The sequence below is a fragment of the Rhinopithecus roxellana genome, chromosome 4 (genome assembly GCF_007565055.1).
Source record: "Rhinopithecus roxellana isolate Shanxi Qingling chromosome 4, ASM756505v1, whole genome shotgun sequence".
Classification (NCBI taxonomy): domain Eukaryota; kingdom Metazoa; phylum Chordata; class Mammalia; order Primates; family Cercopithecidae; genus Rhinopithecus; species Rhinopithecus roxellana.
Genome location: NC_044552.1, coordinates 34,826,696 through 34,848,483, shown reverse-complemented (window position 1 = coordinate 34,848,483; position 21,788 = coordinate 34,826,696). Strand labels below are relative to the sequence as shown.

Genomic DNA, 21,788 nt, shown 5'->3' with positions numbered 1-21,788 from the left:
AGCTAAAGTTACACGTACTCTGGCAACTTCGCAGTTTTACCTGGGAATGCCCAAATCACACAGCACAAAGGAGAAATGGATTCCCATAACCCTTTGTACCTCTCAAAAGACTCCTTGACTTCTTAGGAGCCCATTACCATATCTGTGCCAAAAGAGGGCAACACCAAGGCACTCGCACTACCAGCCCTCCTTAAGTAATGGCAATTTCTTTATTAGGGTCATAGTTTTTCATCTGCTAATGGATCTCACCTTACAAAAGATGGAATCAGTTCATCTTAAAGCCTTCCAGGCCTCCTGTCTACTCCTGGTTTTAACTTCTGGTAGAGTTGTGCTTATGACTTTTAAGAGTTAAAAAAAATCTAAGTGGCATGTTTTAGAAAAATATAGTCTTTTATTTTGATAAACATATAGATAGCAGTAACTATAAAGGCTAGTATACTTAATATGTACACTATATATTTAAAAGGAGAATCTGGGGCATTTCCTTGTGTTATATACAATAGGAGAATCACGGTCCCTTCAGGTTATTGTTCTTTTAACACATATATCTTGAGTTTCTTCTGTATCCTTGTTCTCCTTGACATCAGCCACTCTGTTAAATCCTGAAAGAAGGAACATAAAGAATGTGATAAATACAAGGAATGTCCTCAGCAATTACAAAGTTAAATAGCGGCCCTGGGAAAGAAGGAGATTTGCAGGGCTCTGAGAAAAGGAACTATATTCTTTCCTCTCCTTTTCTTGCCTAATGTTATCATTCACCTTCATAGACATTACATTGCGACTTCTAAGACCTTTTTCTCTCCTTAGTGACCATCCAGTTATTCCAAGGAAACAACCCAATTGCTTTGGCTAAAAGCAAGGAAGAACTTTCTATGCCTAAGGGTTACCAATACTGAAACAAAGAGCTGAGAGAAGCTGAAGAAATTGCTGTTTAATAGTAGAAGGGATTCCTATCTGTCCAGGCAGGGCCTAGCATTAGGAAGAGGATTATACTTACCTCTGGAGCAAGGACTAACTCCTTACATCTGTGTGTCCCTTTTTACTTCAGAAGTGCAGCCTTTGCTCATGAGTAAGAATCTGAGACTGTCTTTATGTCTCTCACACAAGGGTTCCAGGAAGAAATGCTTACTCTGTATTCCTAAATTTCTTTTCTAAGAGTTATTTTCCTGCAGAAATTCTCCTTTTATCCAAATCCTGGTCAAGCAAGTGTCAAAAGGTCTGATGCTGTTAGTCAGGGACATGAATTCTCTCTTTTCACATCTCATTACAGAGGCCTTAAGCTCAGATACCCACTGGTGATAGACAGGGCAGGTCACACATCGACAGAAGAACTCCTTAAAGTACTGAAAGGAAAGGAAGGTCCATTAGCTCTGGGATTAGTGCTTCATTCTCCTAACATGCCACTTCATCAGAACTTACAAAGGTCCTCATTCAGCATATTCACTCATGGCTGAGGGAACAGGGAGGCGTTACTGATGGCAAAATAGGCCTGGAAAACTGGTTTTGGGATACAGAGGAATTGCAGTGTGTTTTAGACTCAAAAGGGCTATAGGGAGATGTGTCAAATTACAGACTGAACCATAGAGTACAGGTCCACTGAGCAAGGCTAAATGTTAATGTTTTAATGATACTGGATAGTAGCTGGCAAAGGTGGAAAGAAACCCAGTCCAGAACTAGACGCAATAATATCTGGAATGATACATAAGGCAGGTGGAAACTTTCTAGGTGGAGAAACAAAGGATTCAAAGAGTAAAGGGAGACAGAGCCAGTAAAAGGGAAAACAAGGAAGAGATGCAGGTGGTAGAAAGGTAGAACTAATTCACTTAGGGTAGAACTAAGTGAATTAGGTGTTAGTTGAAGGACAGTTGAGAAACAGGTACCTCAAGGGTTTGGCTGCGAAGCTCTAGAGGAATATGCATGAAGATACCCTCTGGTATTTTCTGTAACATTAGCACATGGCACTCTAGGAATCGGACAAAGCCATGTGCACCAAATAGCGAAGCATTGGTTTTTTTCACCAACTGGCAAGCCTTGGAGAAATAGTGTTCAAACAGGTCCCACTGTGATTCCTGGGCAAACCTGGAGGAAAAGAGTAATAGCTCTCAGCAATATCTGCTGCTTACCAATCATGACTTTTGCTTAAAATCGTCACTTCTTTAAGGCTCTAAGACCTTCTGGACAGTCAGAATTGTGATGCTAGAAAGTGATCAAGGCTACTAACTCACATACAAGGAAACTTAAAAAGAGACCAATTATATTCAGCCTTGCTATGGGTTACTCTAGCTGTTAAGTGTAACCCTAAATGTAACCCTTGACCTACAGGCCAAAACCTGTTAAAGGGCAAGAGCCCTTTTAATAAGATGGGAGGGTATGGGAGGTGAATGGTCTTTAAAAGTTGGTTAGAGATGTTCAACAGTCCTGTCAGGTGGGGAGAGACAGCGTAAATGACTTATATGTCTATCCTTTTCCACAACCCTTGAGTAAGACATTACCACATGGCCAGGGAGGAGTGGACCCCCAGCATGACATTGCTCTGAGAGGTCAGAACACGGCTGTGCTCGTAGATTTGAACAAAACGCAGACACTCACTAAAGGGCCGAAACAGCAATCCTGTGGACAGAGAAGGTAACCACGCTAGTAATATACTATCAGTGTAGGAACCAGGGTATAGAAGTATGTGATACAGGGAAGGAAACAAGACCCCAAAGGCAGACACCCCTGAATCACAACATGGTTCCCAGACTTTAAGGAGCCAGAGGTCAGGGGCAGAGGCCATGCCTGAGGGACAGGTTCATGACTGCCTGTATTCCAAACCTAGAGCCCCATCTGAGGTCTGAATCCCTCAGTAGTACAGCAGAGACCCTGTGCAAGATTTACCTTTTCCGTAGAGCAGCAGATCTAAGCAAGCAGAGTAAAAGCAGGCCAGGCCAAGGACATCATAACCCTGAGAAATGAGCGCCCACTGACTCTCCAGTACATGGACACACAGACCAAATCTGCCGAGAGACAGAGCCACTGGGACCAGCTAGGGAGTGAGGACGATGGGTAGGAAAGGAAGGGGTCTTACACCTTCAAAGCAGCCTAACATCCTTTACATCTCCTCTTCATAGCTCTATTTATATAGAGAACATCTATGCCTGGGATCAGACCCATCTCTAGGCAAAGGAAGTGGGAGACTGCCTCTGAGGCAGCTTCCAGGGTCTTCAGCTGCTGCAATTCTCTATCTCCCTGAAGATTTTTTTTTTTGAAGAAAGTTTGTCCATGAGCCCCAAGTACTGAGGAATATATAGTAGCTCTGACTCTGCATTTCCACTCCTGATTCTTCCACACTTAAGATAATGTGTCTGGAGTGGCCAAGGGAAGGATATCCTGGGGTGTGGAAATGGAATAGCATCTCCCTCTCCACTCCAAACTTCTCTGGGAAAATATACACACCCCTCTTAGGAAACAAATACAAATGACAGAAAATGATCTTAATACTTCTTCTTCAGAAATGCAGATCTGAAGAGAACTGAGAGAACCAGATTCTCCAGAGCTGGTTTCTTGAGGTGTCTGCGTATCTCACGAGCTTGAAAACCTGAGGAGGTTCAAGAGCACCGTGTGAGGTCCAGCTGTGAACATGTACTCTCTAAAAGCCCTAGACCCACCATCCCTAAGTCCCTTTACCCAGCTTGATGGAGAAGTCAAGATGGCCAAGGCAGAGCTTGGTGTAGGCCAGGGTCTGCATGAGCTGAGCTGTGGCCAACAATCCCTCTCTGGAGAACCAACATAAACTGCTTTTCTGAATGGCCATCTGCTCACAGTACAGCCACTTGTCCTTGATGCCCATGCTCTGGGAGAACTGAGAGAGCTCCACATAGGTAGAGACAAGCTGCAGGGAAACAAACACAGGGCAAAATATTCCCATTGTACATTCATGTAACATTTCCATTTTGTTCCTTTCCTATGTAAGAAATTATGATGTCTTGCTGCTCACTCAGTCTAAACTTCTGGTATCCCACAACTTGACTCCAACCCAGCTAGAAAAATATGCTCCTTCTCACCCCTATACTTCTAACTGGATCATTCTCACTGCCTGTTCTTTAAACAAACCACTTTCTCTACATGCTTCTGCTTTTCCTCTCCAATCCATGACTTTCCCTTTCAAAACACTGATTAAACTACCTCTTCTTTGTTTTCTAATTTAAGACCTCTGATATTTGCTTCATAGAGCTCTTCAGGGCTGCTGCCTAGATCTCTATATAACTATGTGCACATCTGAAATAGTTAGTGTTCTATGTAACTATGTGTGCACTTGAAATAGTGCTCTCTTCTTGGAACACTGTCTTCCCTAGCTTTCCAGCATGCCAGGCTCTGTTGGTTTTCCTCCTGTCTCCCTGGCAACTTATTCTCAGTTTCTTCTGCTGGTTTCTCCTCAGCATTCTGACCTTTTAACACTGGAGCTGTTAACAAAGTCCCTGGAACTTTTCTATACTAATCCCCTTGGTGTTCTCTCACAGTCCTGTGACCTTAAACAGTATTTGCACACTGATGGTTCCCATATGTCTATTTCCAGCTCAGACCTCTCCCATGAACCCCAGACTTGAATATTCACCTGGACTCATATTCACCAGACTTGTCTCCACCTCGATGTCTAATGGGCATCTCAAATAAAACATGTCTAAAGCCTAGCTCCCAAATCTTCCCCCAAATCTGTTCTTCCTGCAGACTTCCCTATCCCAATTAAGAGCATCTCTGTCCCCCTAGAAGTTCGGGTCACAACTTTTTAGATTATCCTTGACTCTTCTTTCCCTCACATCCCAGAAATGGTCCATGAGTGAATCCTATTGCCTCTAAACCCCCAACCTTTTTTCCCCACAATAATCAAAGCCATCACCATCTCTTGCTTAGATTACTGCATTAGCTTCCTAACTGGTCTCCCTGCTTCCTCCCTTGTCCCCTTCATGTTATTTTCAACACAGCAGACAGAATGATCTTATTAAAATATAAGTAGATACCGTCACCCCTCTTCTCAGAACCCATTAATGGCTTCCCATCTCTTTCAGAGTAAAAGCCAAAACTCCTACAGTGGCCTATCTAGGGTCTGCACCATTTGCCACCCCACCCGTTCCCAGTCCTTCTGACCTCATCTCTTGGTTCACTCTCCTCCTCTTCCTCCCCTCCAGTCACACTGTCCTTCAAATACAGAGGATATGCCTTGGGCATTCACTGTGCCCTCTGCCTGGATACTCTACTCCCAGACAGTGTGACTTTCTTGCCTCTTTCAGATATTTACTCCAATGTCACCTGCTCAGCAAAGCTTTCTCTTGTTCAAAACTATACCCCACCCCTCACCTCACAGAACCCCATATCCCCTTGCCTCCACTTTATTTTGCTCCACTGCATTGATTATCACCTAACATACTGTATATTTTACTTATTATATTTCCCTGGAGTCAAGATCAGTGCCTGGCATATAATAGGTGTTCACCAAACAGTTCATTGTTGAATATGTGGATAAGACAGAGAGAAAGGTAAGACACTAAAATGAGGAAGACATATTTCCTTTTTTTTTTTTTTTTCCTAAATCAGCAGTTTTAAATCTTTTTTAGATCACAGGCTTCTTTGAGAATCTGATGAAAGCAATGACCCCTTTTCTTCCTCCTGCCAGCCCCCAAAGGTTCTTTTGAATATACACATAAAATTCTGCATTCAGTTCTGGGAGTTCACAGATAATCTCATACCTGGAAACACATCTATAAACTGTAAATTGAGAAACCTCACTTGAACACATGATCAGCGTTATCTGGGTTATTGGAGAACCATGCTAAACCAGGAACTTGGTTTCTGAGTGAGGTCCAAAGGTAAAGCAAGGACCTTCTTACCTGGGCTTCATTTGTAAACTCCTCGGCTGAATTCTTCTGCATAAGAGTAGCCAGGCAGGCAAACCTGTAGCTACTGGCTGTGGCCTCCAGGTTATAGAGCTGCCAGAGTAGGGAGAGGCAATGCACCTGCTGCTGCAGAACTGCCAAATTCTTCTTACTGTTGCAAGGCACAGGGTGGTTAGCACACCCTTATTCTTTACTAATGCCCAAAGTTCCCTCCCTACAAGAGCTCCAAGTCTACTCATCATGGGGCCATCTACAGATGTCCAAATTCAGAAATAGTCCTTGGTTCCCACTACTCCTAACCTCATATGCCATTTTAATTAATTCCTCTTGATCAGGAAAAGTTCAGAGAGAGGTTTCAAAAAAAGATTCATTCTTTAAATCCCTATTTGCTACATGTAATTGGCTGGGGGAGTAAGGTGGAAGAGTTAGAACTGTATGTTATACACTTATTTGTTACATGCATATATATATATATATATACATGCTAACTTATATATCTTGTTATCTGCTTGTCTGTTAGATGCTTGAAGATTATTTGATAGAAAAAGAGTAGTTCTAGGTCAAAAAGGCAAAGCTCAGGCTAGTTAACTACAGTCTTAGGAAGCCTTCTCACTTCTCACTAGGGTTGTTTGGAGGTTGGCTCAGGGTACAGGGATGCCAATACTTTTCCAGGAATGTCTGGAAAAGGACACCAAACCATGTCCAAGGGAAATTCCTTTTCAGCAGCCGAAGGGCTTTCCTAGCCAATTTTTTGGCTAAAGTGATGTGTCCCATGTTGAAACAGACCTGGAGATGGGAAAACAAGAAGAATTAATGTAAATACAAGGTTTTGGATATAACACACTGGCTCTTTCATTTTGAGATGTGTAGTTGGGGTTACTGAGGTGCTAAGAGTGAGCTGAGCTAGAGCATAACCTGGTTAGCAGTCACCCTAACAAGCACCAGTATGGCCATAAGTGAGTAAAGGGTTGAGAAAATAGGATTATGGAGAAAGTATCCTCCTTTCTCATCTCCCACACATTTGTCAGTGGGCAGTAGAGGAAGGCTGTGATTTAAAATGTGATGCTGCTAGACTGAGAAGGGATCGTCATTTGAGTGGAGACTCAGATGCTCTCACATGACATAGAAAACATCTATAATATCACCAAATCCTTTATCTCTCTTCCTAAATAGGTTGACTCACAGTAGATGTGGGGTGGGAGCTGGGGAACTACCTTGAAGCTATCCTATATCTTTACATTCTAAGGCTGAATCCCTCAAGAAAGTGATAAAGTCTATGTGATTCTAGAACAAAGAACAATCTTGGGAGGACTGTACAATAACTCTTACTTATAAAGGGAAAGAATAATTATTTAACTTTGCTCTGAAGACCTCTTGGTTGAAGCATAAATAATGCAACAATGTGACAACTCTAATACTCCCTTTGGCCTTCAAGACATTATGTACCTTAAGTTTACTATCTTAACCAAATTATCTTAAGGTTTACATTAAAATTCGTTTACATATACTCCAATGAGCAAATTAGTTTATATCTACTTCAATGAACATGAATGGATAATTCACAAAAAAATACAAATGACCAATAAACCTAGAAGAATGATGTACCTTATTAATTAAGAGAAACACATTAAAACAATATAACTTTGTCTAGGAATTAGCAAGGTTAGAAAAGACTGGTAGTATCTGATGTTAGTAAGGATATGAGGAAATGGGAAAAACTTGAATTGATATAAAATTTTTGTTTGGCAATTTGGTGATGTATTTATGGATTTTAAAATTGTGTCTTAGCATTGCCACCTTTGGAAATTTTTCTTACAGAAACACTCTCACAAGGAGAGAAAGAGATACTTAAGAAGAATATTCACTGTAGCAATGTTTAAAATAATCCCCCAAATAGAGATAACCTAAATGCACCTGAAGAAGGGAAGAGCTAAGCTATGATCTAGCCAATGGAGTACTTGGCAGTTGTAACTATGTGGTGGATCGGTATGCACACCAATATGTAAATAGGTTCTGTCTGTACTATTAAGAATAAAAGCAAGCTGCAGGAACAAGAAAATGTAGAATATGATCCTATTAAAAAATAATGGAAAACAATGATATGGCTGTGTGTGTACAGTTGGTGGAACATGCATACAATTATTAATTATGGTGGGGGGTGTAGGATTAGTGGGAGCTCTTTCACTTTCTACCTATTATATATTTCTATATTTTAAATGTGAATAAACCTTTTATCACATTATCACATTTATAATCATACACACAAAAAAATGAAGAGATTTTGAAAGAAATAATAGGGTAACCCTCAAGGAGAAATAGCCAGCACTTCAAGGTCACCCCCTGTCCTCACCTCTGACAGAAGACGGCAGAAAGTAGCCTCCTCAAACTGACAGATCTTCACCTTGTGTTTTTTCAAAAATGAAAATGCTGAGGGTTGGCCCAGAAGACTGCTTGCCTTCCTTAAATAAAAGAAGGCCTCCAAACAGGGCAAGGGATAAAGAAACCAGATTAGGATTAGGATGATGCTGGTGTGATTAGGGCAAAGGCTGGAGTAAGGTTATGATGAGGGTCAAGATCAGAATTTGAAACAGATTTGGACTTCAAGCTAGAAACAGGAGCTGGACTGCTTGTGCAGGAGTCAGGGGCAGGGCCAGCACGGGTTGCTGCTATTCCACTACCATATTCCCACTTCATGTTTTTTCCTAAATCCTTTCTAGCTCTTCTCTCTCTCCTACTTTCTTCCACTTTTCACTCATGGTTATGATTGTAAGAGATCTCAATCAAATTCTCAAAGTAAAAGGCTCAGCTGAAGGGCAGATTGCAGAGCCTGCTCACCATATAATTATCTGACAGATCCAAGGAGGCAGCCGCAGCCTCCAGCAGGTAGTAAAATGCACAGGTCGTTTCTCCAATGACCAAGCAATGCTGGGTGAGGGGTGAGAGCACTAACTTCAGGATATCCTTACAGTGACAAGGCTTTGTGATCAACAGGTCTTTCTCAGGGCTGGTCTGAGCCAGCTTCCTCTTCACTTGATCTAGGAACTCTTCCTCTGTTCTTTGTGGAAAGAAAATGAAAACCTGAGAGTGGCCACCTTTATTGGGGCATTACCAGGTCTCAAAGTCACTTTTTCCAGGAAGCTTTCCTGCATCATTCATTAATTATTTGTCTATCCTTCTCCTCAGTTACTCCATAAAATTTTAAAAGTCAGGGACCAGAGCTGTAACTGCAAAGCTCTATTAGGAATTTTTAAAAGCTGAAAGCCAATTTAAATACCTCAATCTAAATGGGGAAATACCACACTTGAATAGTTAAATAACAATCTAAATGTTAAATAAAACATAAAAATGATACAAAGCAATAATAATACATTTTTTTCTGATAGCATATTTGAATTTTCTAATACCACATTTTAATATTATTTTATATATCATCATCTAATCCTACAACAACTCTGTCATTCAGGCAGGCAAAAATTGCCTCTTTTAGGTCACTGAGGCTCAGAGAAATTACGTATAGCTTCGTACTGAGAAGTAGAACCAAAACTAGAGCTTACCACTCTGACTTCTAATCTAGTGTACTTTTCACAAGCACGCTGAGCTCAAAAGTCAAATCTCTCTGAGCTATAATGATCTAAAAACGTGGAGACTGAGGAGGGCCTTGAAGGATGGTCAACATACTGATAGGTGGAGAGATGTGGAGGTCACTCAGCATTTAACAAGGGAGAAATGTGTGAGCAAAGACACACAGGTTAGTGTGGGAGTGGTTCATGTGGAAAAGATTTTTGTTTGAAAACAGTAAGAAATCAAGTTAGATAAGTGGGATGGGAAACTGTATATAGAGTGGCTGGTGAACTCCAGGTAGGGACATTGAACACTGAAAAGCATTAGAGATCCAGGAGGTACATGGTTAGGAAATGTATGTTCATTTTAATATCATCTGGGCTAAAATAATTAAGAAGACAAATCTATAGCTGGAAATAAAAATGCTATGTATAAAATGCACTTAAAAGCTATTAAAAGGCTGGGTGTGGTGGTTCACACCTATAATCCCAGCACTTTGGGAGGCTGAAGCTGGTGGATCACCTGAGGTCAGGAGTTCAAGATCAGCCTGGCCAACATGGCGAAACCCCGTGTCTACTAAAAATACAAAAATTAGCCAGGCGTGGTGGCATGCACCTGTAACTCCAGCTACTTGGGAGGCTGAGGCAAGAGAATCGCTTGAACCTGGGAAGCAGAGGTTGCAATGAGCTGAGATGGTGCCACTGCACTCCAGCCTGGGCGACAGAGACTCCATCTCAAAAAAAAAAAAAATAGAAAAAGGTGTTTTTAAAAAGTTTTTCCCAACCATTAAGAAATAATTTCCCACCAGGTGTGGTGGATCATGCCTGTAATCCCATTACTTTGGGAGGCTGAGGTGGGCGGATCATGAGGTCAGGAGATCAAGAGCATCCTGGCGAACATGGAGAAACCCCATCTCTACTAAAAATACAAAAATTACCAGGGTGTGGTGGCACACGCCTGCAGTCCCAGCTACTCGGGAGGCTGAGGCAGGAATCACTTTGACCCGGTAGGCAGAGGTTGCAGTGAGCCAAGATCACGCCGTTGCATTCTAACCTGGGTAACAGAGTGAGGCTCTGTCTCAAAAAAAAAAAAAAAAAAGAAAAAGAAAAAGAAAAAAAAAGAAATAATTTCCCTATAGAGAATCAAAAATTGCCTTTCCAAATCTTCTCTGTTAACCTTAATACTGGGCTTAGTACAAGAGTCACCACTCCTCAACTGCAAGTGACGTGAGTGGCTCAGTTTAATGGTCATCTTTCTGTCACTTTTGGTCCCTCCATGTTCACCCTCAGCATCTCTGCCTACCTGCAGCATTCACTTGAGAAGGCCTCCTGAGTTCTGGATGGTTTCATCTGGAATGGAAAACTATCTGTAGGGAGAAAAAAAATATGATTAATTCTCCATGTTTGGATGAACTGAGGACATTTTAAATTCCTGACTACCTTTCTTCTGCAGTTTACAACACAAAATTAGGATGGTAGTTTGTAAATTTCTTCACAACTACTTGTGATTCAAATAGTAACTTTCATCATTCCCAAACCTTCAAACTAGTTCTGATTTTGAAGGAGGCACTCAGTATTTTCAAGATGAAGGAAAAATAAAGAATGTGTCCATCCTGGTTTGCTGGCTATTTCTAGTAGTGGAAATCCCTGAATACATATGGATCAGGGTCATGACCAGATCAGAGTGAACTGTAAAGGCTAAAACCAAGTGAAGAAAATTGTGATAGTATAAGATACCACAGTTCCCTAGTCAGTGATCAAGAGAGCTTTCCAGCTTTACGTAGCAGGCTTTTAAATAGCCTTTATCCTACAGATCTGATTCTTCTTCTGAAGCTGCTTTCTAACAGATAACAGCAAATATGAGGAATGATGTTGAGATGTTACCCATTGCAACTCACAGCATGGATGGTGGGATTGATAAGGAGTCTAAGAGGACTGTTTTAGGGAGAACTTGGGTTAAGTAAAAGGACTGGCTTGCTGATGATAATGATGTTAAATCACAGCTAAGATAACTGAGGATATTGGCAACTCTACTGCAGTACACAACTCCAAGAGGCACCCTCATATCATAGCCTCTGTAATAGTACCCTCTGGAGTCAGGCAATGCCAGGTCTGCAATGGCAATGCACAAAGGCCTGGGGTCTGGGAAGCCTCCTCAGGGTTCTGCTGGGCTGAGAAGGTCTTGAGCCTTTTTCCTATGGACGGACCAGGCTGTCTAATCCAAAGCAAAAAAAAAAAGAAAACTGACCTTTATTTATTTTTTTTTTATTTTTTGAGACAGAGTCTTGCTCTGTTGCCCAGGCTGGAGTGCAGTGGTGCAATCTTGGCTCACTGCAAACCCTGCCTCCCAGGTCCACGTCATTCTCCTGCCTCAGCCTCCTGAGTAGCTGGGACTATAGGTGCCTGCCACCATGCCTGGCTACTCTTTTGTATTTTTAGTAGAGATGGGATTTCACTGCGTTAGCCAGGATGGTCTCGATCTCCTGACCTTGTGATCTGCCCACCTTGGCCTCCCAAAGCCCTGAGATTACAGGTGTGAGCCAACAGGCCTGGCCAAAACTGACCTCTTAAAAGCAAAAAAGTCACACAGGAAATATGAACAATAGCACAGTTTCTTCACAATACCAGACTTTGGAAAGCACAACAGATGCAAATGCACATAGAGCTCATCAACCAATGACTAATTGCTCCAAGTCATTGGTCCACCTTCATAGTCATGATGTTATACCTAGAAGAATTGTATCATACACCAAATCCCTCATTTTAGCCTTTTGCCGACAACTATCTACCATTTTCCACATACCATCACCCCACCCCCAATACCAAACCAACTCCCTTTTATCAAAGTAGGGAAAGAGGATTTGGTTGGGTCTTGATAGCTATCTTCAAGTATGGAAGAGGGTATAATTATGAAAAATGGGTGAAGCTACAAGGAGGTACCTTACATCCTGATGAAAGAAGAAACTTTCTGACAGCTGGAGACAATGAGTTGTTCTGTAAGGTAAGCTAACTGAAAAGGCTAAACAAAGAGGAATGACCTCATATGTTTAACAGGCTATGGTGAGTATCTATTAACCAATAAAACCTTCTTCAGGTAGCTAACTCCTACTTACCCCTCAAGATGCAATTCTGACATGATCTACTTCAAAGGAGAATCTTCACTGACATATTTCCCCAGCTGAGTTAATGGTCCCTTCTCATTTTCATTGCTTTTACCATGCCATACTAGAATTCTCTATCTATATGTCTGTAGTAACCCCCAAAACAGATAGCTTCAGAAGTACAAAGATCAAGGCTTATTCACACCATATTCCTTGGTATAGAATCTGACACACATAAGGACTCAATATGTGTGTACTGAGCTGAAAAATAATAGTAATAATCAAAACAATAGCTAAAGGGTATTGAGCAATCACTGTATGTCTGGCACTGTTCAGAGCACACTACATATTTTAACTAATCCCCACAATGACCCAGTAAAGTTGATATTATTATTAATTAATTAATTTATTTTGAGACAGTCTCACTCTGTCGCCTAGGCTGGAGTGCAGTGGCACAATCTCGGCTCACTGCAACCTCCGGCTCCCGGGTTCAAGCGATTCTTCTGCCTCAGCCCCCTGAGTATCTGGGATTATAGGTGCCCACCACCATGCCTGGCTAATTTCTGTATTTGTAGTAGAGAGGGGGTTTCACCATGTTGGCCAGGCTGGTCTTGATCTCCTGACCTCAAGTGATCCTCCCGCTTCAGCCTCTCAAAATGCTGGGATTACAGGTGTAAGCCACTGCACCCGGCCCGTGAAGTTGGTATTATTACTGTCCCCAATTGATTGAGGTTAAGTAACTTGCCCAAGATTGCCAATCAAAACAAATATGATCTCTAAGGTAGTCTTTAACTCTGAGATTACATTTTTGTAAATCTCTAGTACTTAAGGAATAAATAAGTGGTTCTTTCTACCTACTTTTCTCCTTTAATCTGATTTCAACTTTTTGATGAAGAATTTCAAGTACATGAATACCCATATATCCTCTTTCTGCCTCCTGGGTTTACCTTGGGGAGAAGGCAGCTGCAATTTTTCTGTGATCACTTGTGTTAGCACTGAGCTAGTATCTCTGTAAGTACAGAATCGAGAGGTCCCCTTGGAATTCTTAGTAGAACAAACTGCAAAACGATGAAAGGGGACAAAGTCTCCTCCATGGCAGCTCCCACAGCGGCAGGCCAAAACTTGGAGAAAGCAGGCACATTCGAGGTGTAGAGCTATCTGTTGTTCCTTGGGCCAGAGCTCCCAAGCAGCTGCCCGTAGTAGAGGCACTCCAAATTCCAACACCTCAGTTTGAGGTAGGGATCATTCTTCTTTTAGCCTGAGAAGAGAGGCTGAACCACCATCTGAAATTTAGGAAAATCTAAGTGAGATTTTCCCTTATAATCCTTTGTGCATCAATATGGCAAACTCTCAAGCACATGGCTGCTAGTGTGTAAGAAAATTTTATTTATAACCCTAGGCTAATATTACTGCCTCCTTTGTATAAAAAATTTTGCACCATTGTGAGAGTGATACTGACCATATCTTGTACAAAGTACAACAGAGAAGAAATGATCAGTGGTACGAAAAAATCCTGTACTTCTATACCACTGATTTCTTAATTGTTTCTCCTAAATTGAGATTTTACTTCAAATTATTACGAATGTCAAATTGTAGGAAATGCTCTGTTCAAACATAGGGCCCAAACATATTTCAAAGTCAAAGGGAAAGTATTTGTGAATTATATGTGCTTTGGGTAGTCCATGTTACAATCTTATTCTTTCATGTGGAGAATTTGAGATTGCAAGCTATTTATATCTTGCTTTGTTCATGTCTGTTTCAATTCCACATGTGTTTGTCTTCCTTGTGAGTTTCTAAAATTGGGGATGGTTTATCTTTTTATCTCATTCTTTGTACCTAGAAGCCAATAAAAGATTATGTCAATATTTTCTGAACCAAAAATCAAAACACAAATACTAACACCTGGGTTAAGAAGGCGCTAGAATTCCTGAAATGAAGACAAGACTGAAAAATACAAGATATTTTTTCACTACATCCATGTCTCCTTCATGGTTTAAATGATAATTTTCTTTCTGTTTCTTAGCCATAGGCTTTGAGAGAGAGACCCTCAAACTGGATGTGGTGGTATGCACCCATTGAGCTCAGGAGTTACAGCCTGGGCAACATAACAAAACTCCATCTTTAAACAAACGAATAAGAGAACCCCTTGATATATGATATTGATGGTCTTTCTGAACACAGATACCCCCACAGGGACTCTTTGTTCAGACCTGAGTAAAAGGGAATAGCCCTTCCTTACCTAACTTTGTTTTCTTCTCTTTGGTTTCATCAATTATGTCGATAGAGGAAGGCACTAATATGGGTTCAGCAGGAAGCTCTTGGCTCTTGTCGGGCCAGCAGAGCACATGTATATCCACAAGAGCTCTCAACACCTGAAGTAGCTTATTTTTATCCCAGCCAGGCAGGAGGTGCTGCAGCAAATCTATATGGAAGGAGTGACCAATGATTGCAGCACACATGACCAGCAACTGTTCCTCTGGGCTCAGTTGATCCAGTTGGCTACTGCTATTTCTGCCAAAATCAATCAGTCAGTCAGCCAATCAGCAGTGAACAAGATTTCTACAAATCTAGAATATATCATGTTGAAAGTCCGTACAGTTTTTTTAAAAATGAAGATGTGCTTTTCATCTACCCATGTCTACTGCCCCCACCTCAATCCTCCCTACTCCACTTAGCCAAACTTCTTTGCTTATGCTAAGAATAACCTCTGCTTGGGAAACTGAATTTGGACTGGTAAAACTGAATGAACTGGTGGTAAGCCACAGATTTGGGCTTCCTTGGGTACAATCATTCTTGTAAAAGGTCATGCCTCTTGCAGAGCCTGAAAGCGATGCCTGTTTGGGCCATTATAAGAGATACGGCCTTTAGTGGCTCCATGAGGCCTCTAAGCACCCATGAGTCATAGTTTCATTCCCCACAGCTGAGCTATTACTTGAGGCTCCAGAGAATAGCCCCTGGAGTGCTATGTAAACTCCTGTGAAAACTTTCACTGAAGAAGGGTACCTGCTGCTGTCCTGTTAGCATCCTATATTTCCTTCTGAGTAAGAAAAGCCATTGCTAAGTATGGTCTATCACAGTTGTATCAGTGTAAACTGTCTAGTTGAACCTAAAACCTCCAGAGTAAAGAGCTTATAATATAATAGCTAACAGTCATGGAATATTTATTATGTGCCATAATTTATTTAATTTAATCCTCAACTAGCCCCATGAGGTAGGGACTATTATTGTCCTCATTTGACTGATGAGTGAGAAGTTGACTAACTTATTCAAAGTTCCATAGCCAGTAAGTGCAGGAGTCCATGGTGCCCAGGGTTTCTGACTCTAGAGCCCTAGCCTTTAACTACCATGGTGTCTTGAACTGCTATTTCATATGTGTGTCTTATTTTCTCAACAAGACCATACTTTACTTGAAGGTATGCTTGTTCATCACAATATTCCTCAAGAGGGCTTAGTATTAGTACCTTGCCCACCAAACACTTGAATAAAATATTAAAATAAGAAAAATTCATTTCTGAGAAGAACATCCCCTCTCCAACTATGCCTACCCGATTCTGATAGCTTCATTATTCTTTATGGCATCAGTCATTCTACTTTGCACTCTTCCTTTTTATTAAACTCTTGCTATGTGCATAACACTGTATCTTCACTAACACCATGGATTTTCTTAAATCTTAGCAACATCATCTCCTTTGCTTACTGTCTACTCTGTAACAAGAATATGCACAAAGGGAAACTCAGGACCTATTTTGTATTAAATAATTGGAAAACTTTTCCAGGTCATCAGTCAGCCCCAAAGAGAACAATAAGCTCATTTAAGTAAAACCTTACTCAAGTAGCATTACAAGTCTTCAAAGAGCTCTTCAGGCAATGCCAGAACTTATTTCTAGAAGGTAGATTACTTTTTTAGAAGAAATGAAGCCAGAATGATAATGAGAGACCTACACTCAACTACTCACCAAATTACTAATTGCAATGATATCTGTAATTGGTTCACTTGAGGTGTTCAAGGGACTTACCTTTCAGAAAGGGTGGTAGAAGTACTGTATCCAAGTTCACATCATCCTTGACTGTGCAGACATAAAGTTCCTGGTCTTCTTCAGAGTTGGCAGGAAAAATACTATACTTTATGGATTTCATGGCATTGGCTATAAAGAAAACAGGCTATGACTGAGGAAAGCACCATTCTCAGGGACTGTAGTTTTAAAGGCACAAAAATATAATAATTTAGTCAAAAAAAAAAAAAAACCTAAAGGATGAAGATCACTGGAGTGTACCATGGTTTAAAGTGTTTTACCCCACCTGTCTGCCTGTTCTCTAATTTTCTCTTATAAACTAACAACATTCTCTGTACCAATCAGTATCTTACAACTAATCACTATTCCTGTTCACCTTATAACAGCTCCTGCTTCTATTACATCACAGCTCTGGGATGCCTTTCTGCTTTTATACATACTTCTACCCTTTATTCCTCTCCTAATTTCCTCCCTTCTCCCATCCCCCATCCAAATCCTCAAGTCAGCCTTCTCATCAATAGTGTACAATTCTTTTTTCTGGACTTTCATGTCTATAAATCCTAATTTCCTAGCCCCACCTCTTGGGCTGCTTATAAAATGAACTATTGTAGATTGATTGGATTAAGTTATCCAAGGCAAGTCTTGAGTATTTTCACCCTAATTGTATAAGATTTGTACAGTGTGCTTATCTGGGAAGGCCTAGTGTGGCCCACAATGTTAGCAAGGAAAAGGTATGTACCTCATAAAGGCCAAGTGATGTCATGCTGGAGAATGAACTTCAGCAGCCGGACCAGGGTAGAACTCTGGGAAGCTAAGCTTACCTGAGAGGGTTTCCCACTTGCTGTTTTCCTCTTCCTCTTTTTGTAGGTCATGAAAGAGCAACATGTCCTTAGAGAGAAGGTCCTGGCATAGGACCTCACAATAAAGGGGATTTCCAAAGCACCTGTGAAGGTAGCTGCAGGGAGGTAAGTAAGGGATTGCACATTAGAGATGACCACTTTAGGGGAGCCAAACGTGATGGTACTTCACTCTGAGGAATCTTCTTTTTTTAAAGTCAGTCTTCATGACGTACACTAACAGAGGGGGACAGAGGCACAGAAATATAAAAAAGTAATTTCTGATTGGCCTTGAAATGCATTTCGGCAATAACTTTTCTTTCTCAACTATTTTTCTTTTATTGATGTTGAAAGGAACTAACATTCCCTCGCTAAAGGGTCTGGCAGAAAGGGGCCTTATCACATATAACTGACACATAAAGCAAGCCACCCAAGTCCTAATTGTCTTGTGAAAACCTGGGTGGATAGCTCAGGGAGGCAGCCCCTTACTTGATTACAAGACTGTCTCCTTTAAATCTAGTCTTGGGGCCTCATCATGGTTACTAATGCCATTCTCTCCCCCAACTCCAGTAAGACCTGTGCCTTCTCACTTATATTACGGCACTGGTTCCTCCCTTAATGAAGTGCTCAGTTAGTCCTAGCCACTCACATCTGCAGCTCTTGGGGGATGCTCACCACCCCTAGTTCCCAACATGCCATTCTTAACAGCGAGGTTGTTGCCAACTTCGAAATAGGCATAAGGATAGCTTGAGGGCTGTGCAGGAAATGCTGGGCCCAGCCACACAGAGTGAAGATAGGGGTCAACGTCATCACCATGATGATGGGCATACTGTAGAGCAATGTTTCCAAAAACTCCCAGGAAGCTGCATCCATATACTGGGCCTCATCAATGAGGAAAATCAGTGGTGTTTCCCTCGCTGCCTGGAAAGATCAGCAAAGAAATAATAACCTCTGATTAGAAATGAAGTCATCTGGTTTTCAAATCTACCATGAATTTCCCATCAATAATTTAAATAAAATGTTAACACAGGCTAGAGTTTTCGGAGTAAAATATATTCTAAGTCCAGGTAATATATATATATATATTTTTTTTTTTTTTTTTTTTTTGAGACGGAGTCTTGCTCTGTCGCCCAGGCTGGAGTGCAGTGGCCGGATCTCAGCTCACTGCAAGCTCCGCCTCCCGGGTTCACGCCATTCTCCTGCCTCAGCCTCCCGAGTAGCTGGGACTACAGGCGCCCGCCAGGTCGCCCGGCTAGTTTTTTGTATTTTTAGTAGAGACGGGGTTTCACCATGTTAGCCAAGATGGTCTTGATCTCCTGACCTCGTGATCCGCCCGTCTCGGCCTCCCAAAGTGCTGGGATTACAGGCTTGAGCCACCGCGCCCGGCCAATATTTTACTTTATAAATATAAAATCTAGTTCCTAAAAAAAGTACTGGGTTTCTGTGGACAAGAAAATATTCTACCTGAAACATGAAATACTCATCAAAATATTCTCCAAATCAAACTTGAAGCTTTCAAATATTTCATTCTGGCAAAAACTTCATTTGTGTGGGAACTCATAATACCTTAAAACAGCAATTTCCAAACCAGGCTATGCACTGGAATCACCTGGGAGTGCTTGCCAGCACTCCCAATCACCAGGACCCACTCAAACAGACTTTAAAGATCTATTTACTTTTAATCACATTTGGAACTCCCACTTCACTCTCCGCTGCCTCAAGTGACCATTCTAATGTGTTCATTGCATAGTTCTTTGTTTCTACGGTGTTCTTATAAAACATGCGTTGTTGTTTTGTCAAGTAATTGTTTTTAATGTAAATGAAACTGTATTACAGATCTCATTTTAACCTCTCTCTTTCTAACCAGGACTGTGTTTTTAAGATCATTTCATATCACTACGTTTTTATATATTCTCCTGTTTCTAAATTCTGCATTTTATTCCATCATGTTCATGCAAGCATTCATGCCGATACCTCCCTGGCCTCCACACTGTTAAGAACATACTTGTTGAGATATATACCCAGGAGTGGAATTGCTGGGTCTAGAGGATACATGTTATTAAAATTTGACTAGTTGCTTTTAGATTGCTTTCCAGAATGGCTACATCAGTTTCTACTCATACAGATTTTTGATTCCATAATCCTAGGTTAGAACATGAGTATCTGCATTTTTAACAAATACTAGGTAAAATATCTATATAACTGCATTTAGAAACTACTATTTTAAATTAAACTACTAAAATTTTATTTAGAAACAGGATCTGGAAGAGCAAAGATCTTTTCTTATATGCCATGCTGTGTTGTAGGATGAATCTAAGCTTAAAAGTAGAAAATAACAATGAAGATATCGGCAAATAGGCAGGCGAAGAAATGCCTGAATCAAAGTGTGATGTGGACAGATTAAAATAAACATAAACTATCTCCACATATTAAGAGTTAGTGACATGTAGTGAAAGTACCCACCTCCTGAAGTACTTTAATAAAAGTTAACCTTTATTATAAACCTATATGCTTTAACCTTCTTTTGTCTGGCCATGTCATCCATGTGCGAAACTTTGAAGGACAAAGGAAACTGACCAGGAAAATTATTACATGTTAGCATTTAAAATGAAAATCTAATAAAAACATGCAGGTTCTCCAAAGGGAACACAAGACAATTCTATTTTGACTGAGAATGGGTTTCTGCAAGATTGAGCAGAGTTACAAGGGCCAATCCAACATTAATATATAGTTCAAAGGATGAGACAGAAAGTTCATGAAGGGTTAGAGACAGATATCTATCTCCTTTCCATACCAGACTCTAGTAAAACCCTTAAAGGGTTATGACTAAGGAGTAAATGACAGGTTGAACTTAGCAATGCCATTTTGGGCAGCTCCAGTATCCCAGTTATTCCAAGTATACCAGGATGAAATCTGTACATGAGACTTGTCAGAACAAGATGCAACAGACATCACGTAACATTGTTGCCTGTGCTAGGCTGAGGCACATGAACTACCGGAAGCCTGAGAGCCAAAGTGAGATGACTGCTAATCTATGTAGGCAGGGGTTTAGAGACCCAAGCAAGGCCTGTCTTAAGAGAGGGATATGTTGAGGGATTAGACAGATCTTAGGGTTCCATTCCAAAATACTCTGCAGAGTGGGTAGATTAGGAGAAGTGATAGAGGATAAATAAAACAAATTGTGGACCAGTGAATTTTTAGCTTGTTCACTACTGGATACCCCATAAATCCTAGACCTCTGAAGGCTTTTGAGATCCAGATGCTGGTTTCAAATGATATATTCTGTGGTAAGGGAACAGGAAGGTAGGGTTAAAAAATAAAGAAATTATAACCAACTCAAGAACACATGGATATAATTCCTGGGGATATGCCACTGGTGAGGGCCACCTTAATGTATTTAGCACTTTAAAATATACAATGCAATCTCTTAGATACCATCTTCTTTAAAATTCACATAAAAACATACAGTACTATAATTGTTATTTCACAGATGAAAAAGCTATAACTCAGAGAGGCTAAGTGATTTGCTCTAGGACATTCAACTACCAAGTGTCAGGTTCGATACTAGAATTCACTCTCTTCAAAAGGAGAAAGCCTGAGTTTTGGTGTCAAAGGAATTTCAAATCTTGGCCCTACCATATATATATATATATGTATATCCTCAGGTTATTAGATTAGAAAACAATCCTAGGTCTGACTTTCCACAAAATATAACAGTAACCCAATTCAGAAAGCCACTGCCTTCATTACCTTCACAAATAAGAGGTCATTAAAAAGGCAGTGAAGTTGTTCTTCCACTATCCCACGAAGGTGTCTTTGTAGGCACTCTTGCCGGTAACAGGCTGGGCATGTATCAATCTCAAAGAAGATGGCCATGAGGGTCTGGATGGCATAGAAGCACTGCTTGGAATCTGCTTCCTTCAGCATCAATGGCAACACCCTGGTGAATATTACTATGGTCATCAAGAGTCCCCTGTATGACATGTAGGTTACTCACTTCACCAATCTAAGAATGCTGAATCTAATGACACGAGAGTCTCACTAACAACGGAAAGAGGCCCCGAGAGAAGTAGGTTCTGACTAAGAAAACAGGAGTCTTTACCTATGCCCTTCCTTCTGTGTCAGGAAGTTTATTTCAGCCAACAGCTGGCTTTTTCCATAGCCTCTTCCACCTTCATACAGAACTGCTTGTCCCTTCTTCTGGTGCAAACACCTTTGCTGTGCCATTTGGAAGGCTTCCAATTCTTTCTCCCGGTCTGTAGAAAGACAGGGAGCACCTAACACTCCTGGATATCAATAATTAACATTATTGATTATTCCAGGCTTTTTGGTAGATACTCTATTGATTTGAATCAATTTGCAAAGCTAACTCTCAGAATGGCTTTTTTTCTCCAGAATTCCTGGAAGA

General features: G+C 40.9%; 2 protein-coding genes across 2 annotated transcripts in view; both read right to left on the bottom strand.

The window, feature by feature from the left end:
- Window positions 1–369: 369 nt before the first annotated feature.
- Window positions 370–9,139, bottom strand: LOC115896852 (adenylate cyclase type 10-like). Its single transcript, XM_030928425.1, has 11 exons — window positions 8,706–9,139; window positions 8,221–8,346; window positions 6,484–6,656; window positions 5,865–6,021; window positions 3,667–3,871; window positions 3,481–3,577; window positions 2,878–2,996; window positions 2,493–2,610; window positions 1,881–2,079; window positions 998–1,343; window positions 370–602 (listed from the first exon to the last, which is right to left on the bottom strand). The coding sequence occupies exons 1-10, from the start codon at window positions 8,706–8,708 to the stop codon at window positions 1,152–1,154; spliced, it is 1,389 nt and encodes a 462-aa protein (XP_030784285.1). The 5' UTR covers window positions 8,709–9,139; the 3' UTR covers window positions 370–602; window positions 998–1,151.
- Window positions 9,140–10,565: 1,426 nt separating this feature from the next.
- Window positions 10,566–21,788, bottom strand: part of LOC104682944 (adenylate cyclase type 10-like) — a 29,365-nt gene continuing 18,142 nt past the window's right edge. Inside the window, exons 13-20 of the mRNA XM_030928424.1 lie at window positions 21,483–21,636; window positions 21,131–21,320; window positions 18,030–18,301; window positions 17,366–17,499; window positions 16,548–16,676; window positions 14,771–15,042; window positions 13,479–13,814; window positions 10,566–10,797 (exon numbers count right to left, since the gene is read on the bottom strand). Coding sequence (XP_030784284.1) covers window positions 15,014–15,042; window positions 16,548–16,676; window positions 17,366–17,499; window positions 18,030–18,301; window positions 21,131–21,320; window positions 21,483–21,636 — 908 coding nt within the window. The 3' untranslated portion in view covers window positions 10,566–10,797; window positions 13,479–13,814; window positions 14,771–15,013. The remainder of the gene's footprint in view (window positions 10,798–13,478; window positions 13,815–14,770; window positions 15,043–16,547; window positions 16,677–17,365; window positions 17,500–18,029; window positions 18,302–21,130; window positions 21,321–21,482; window positions 21,637–21,788) is intronic.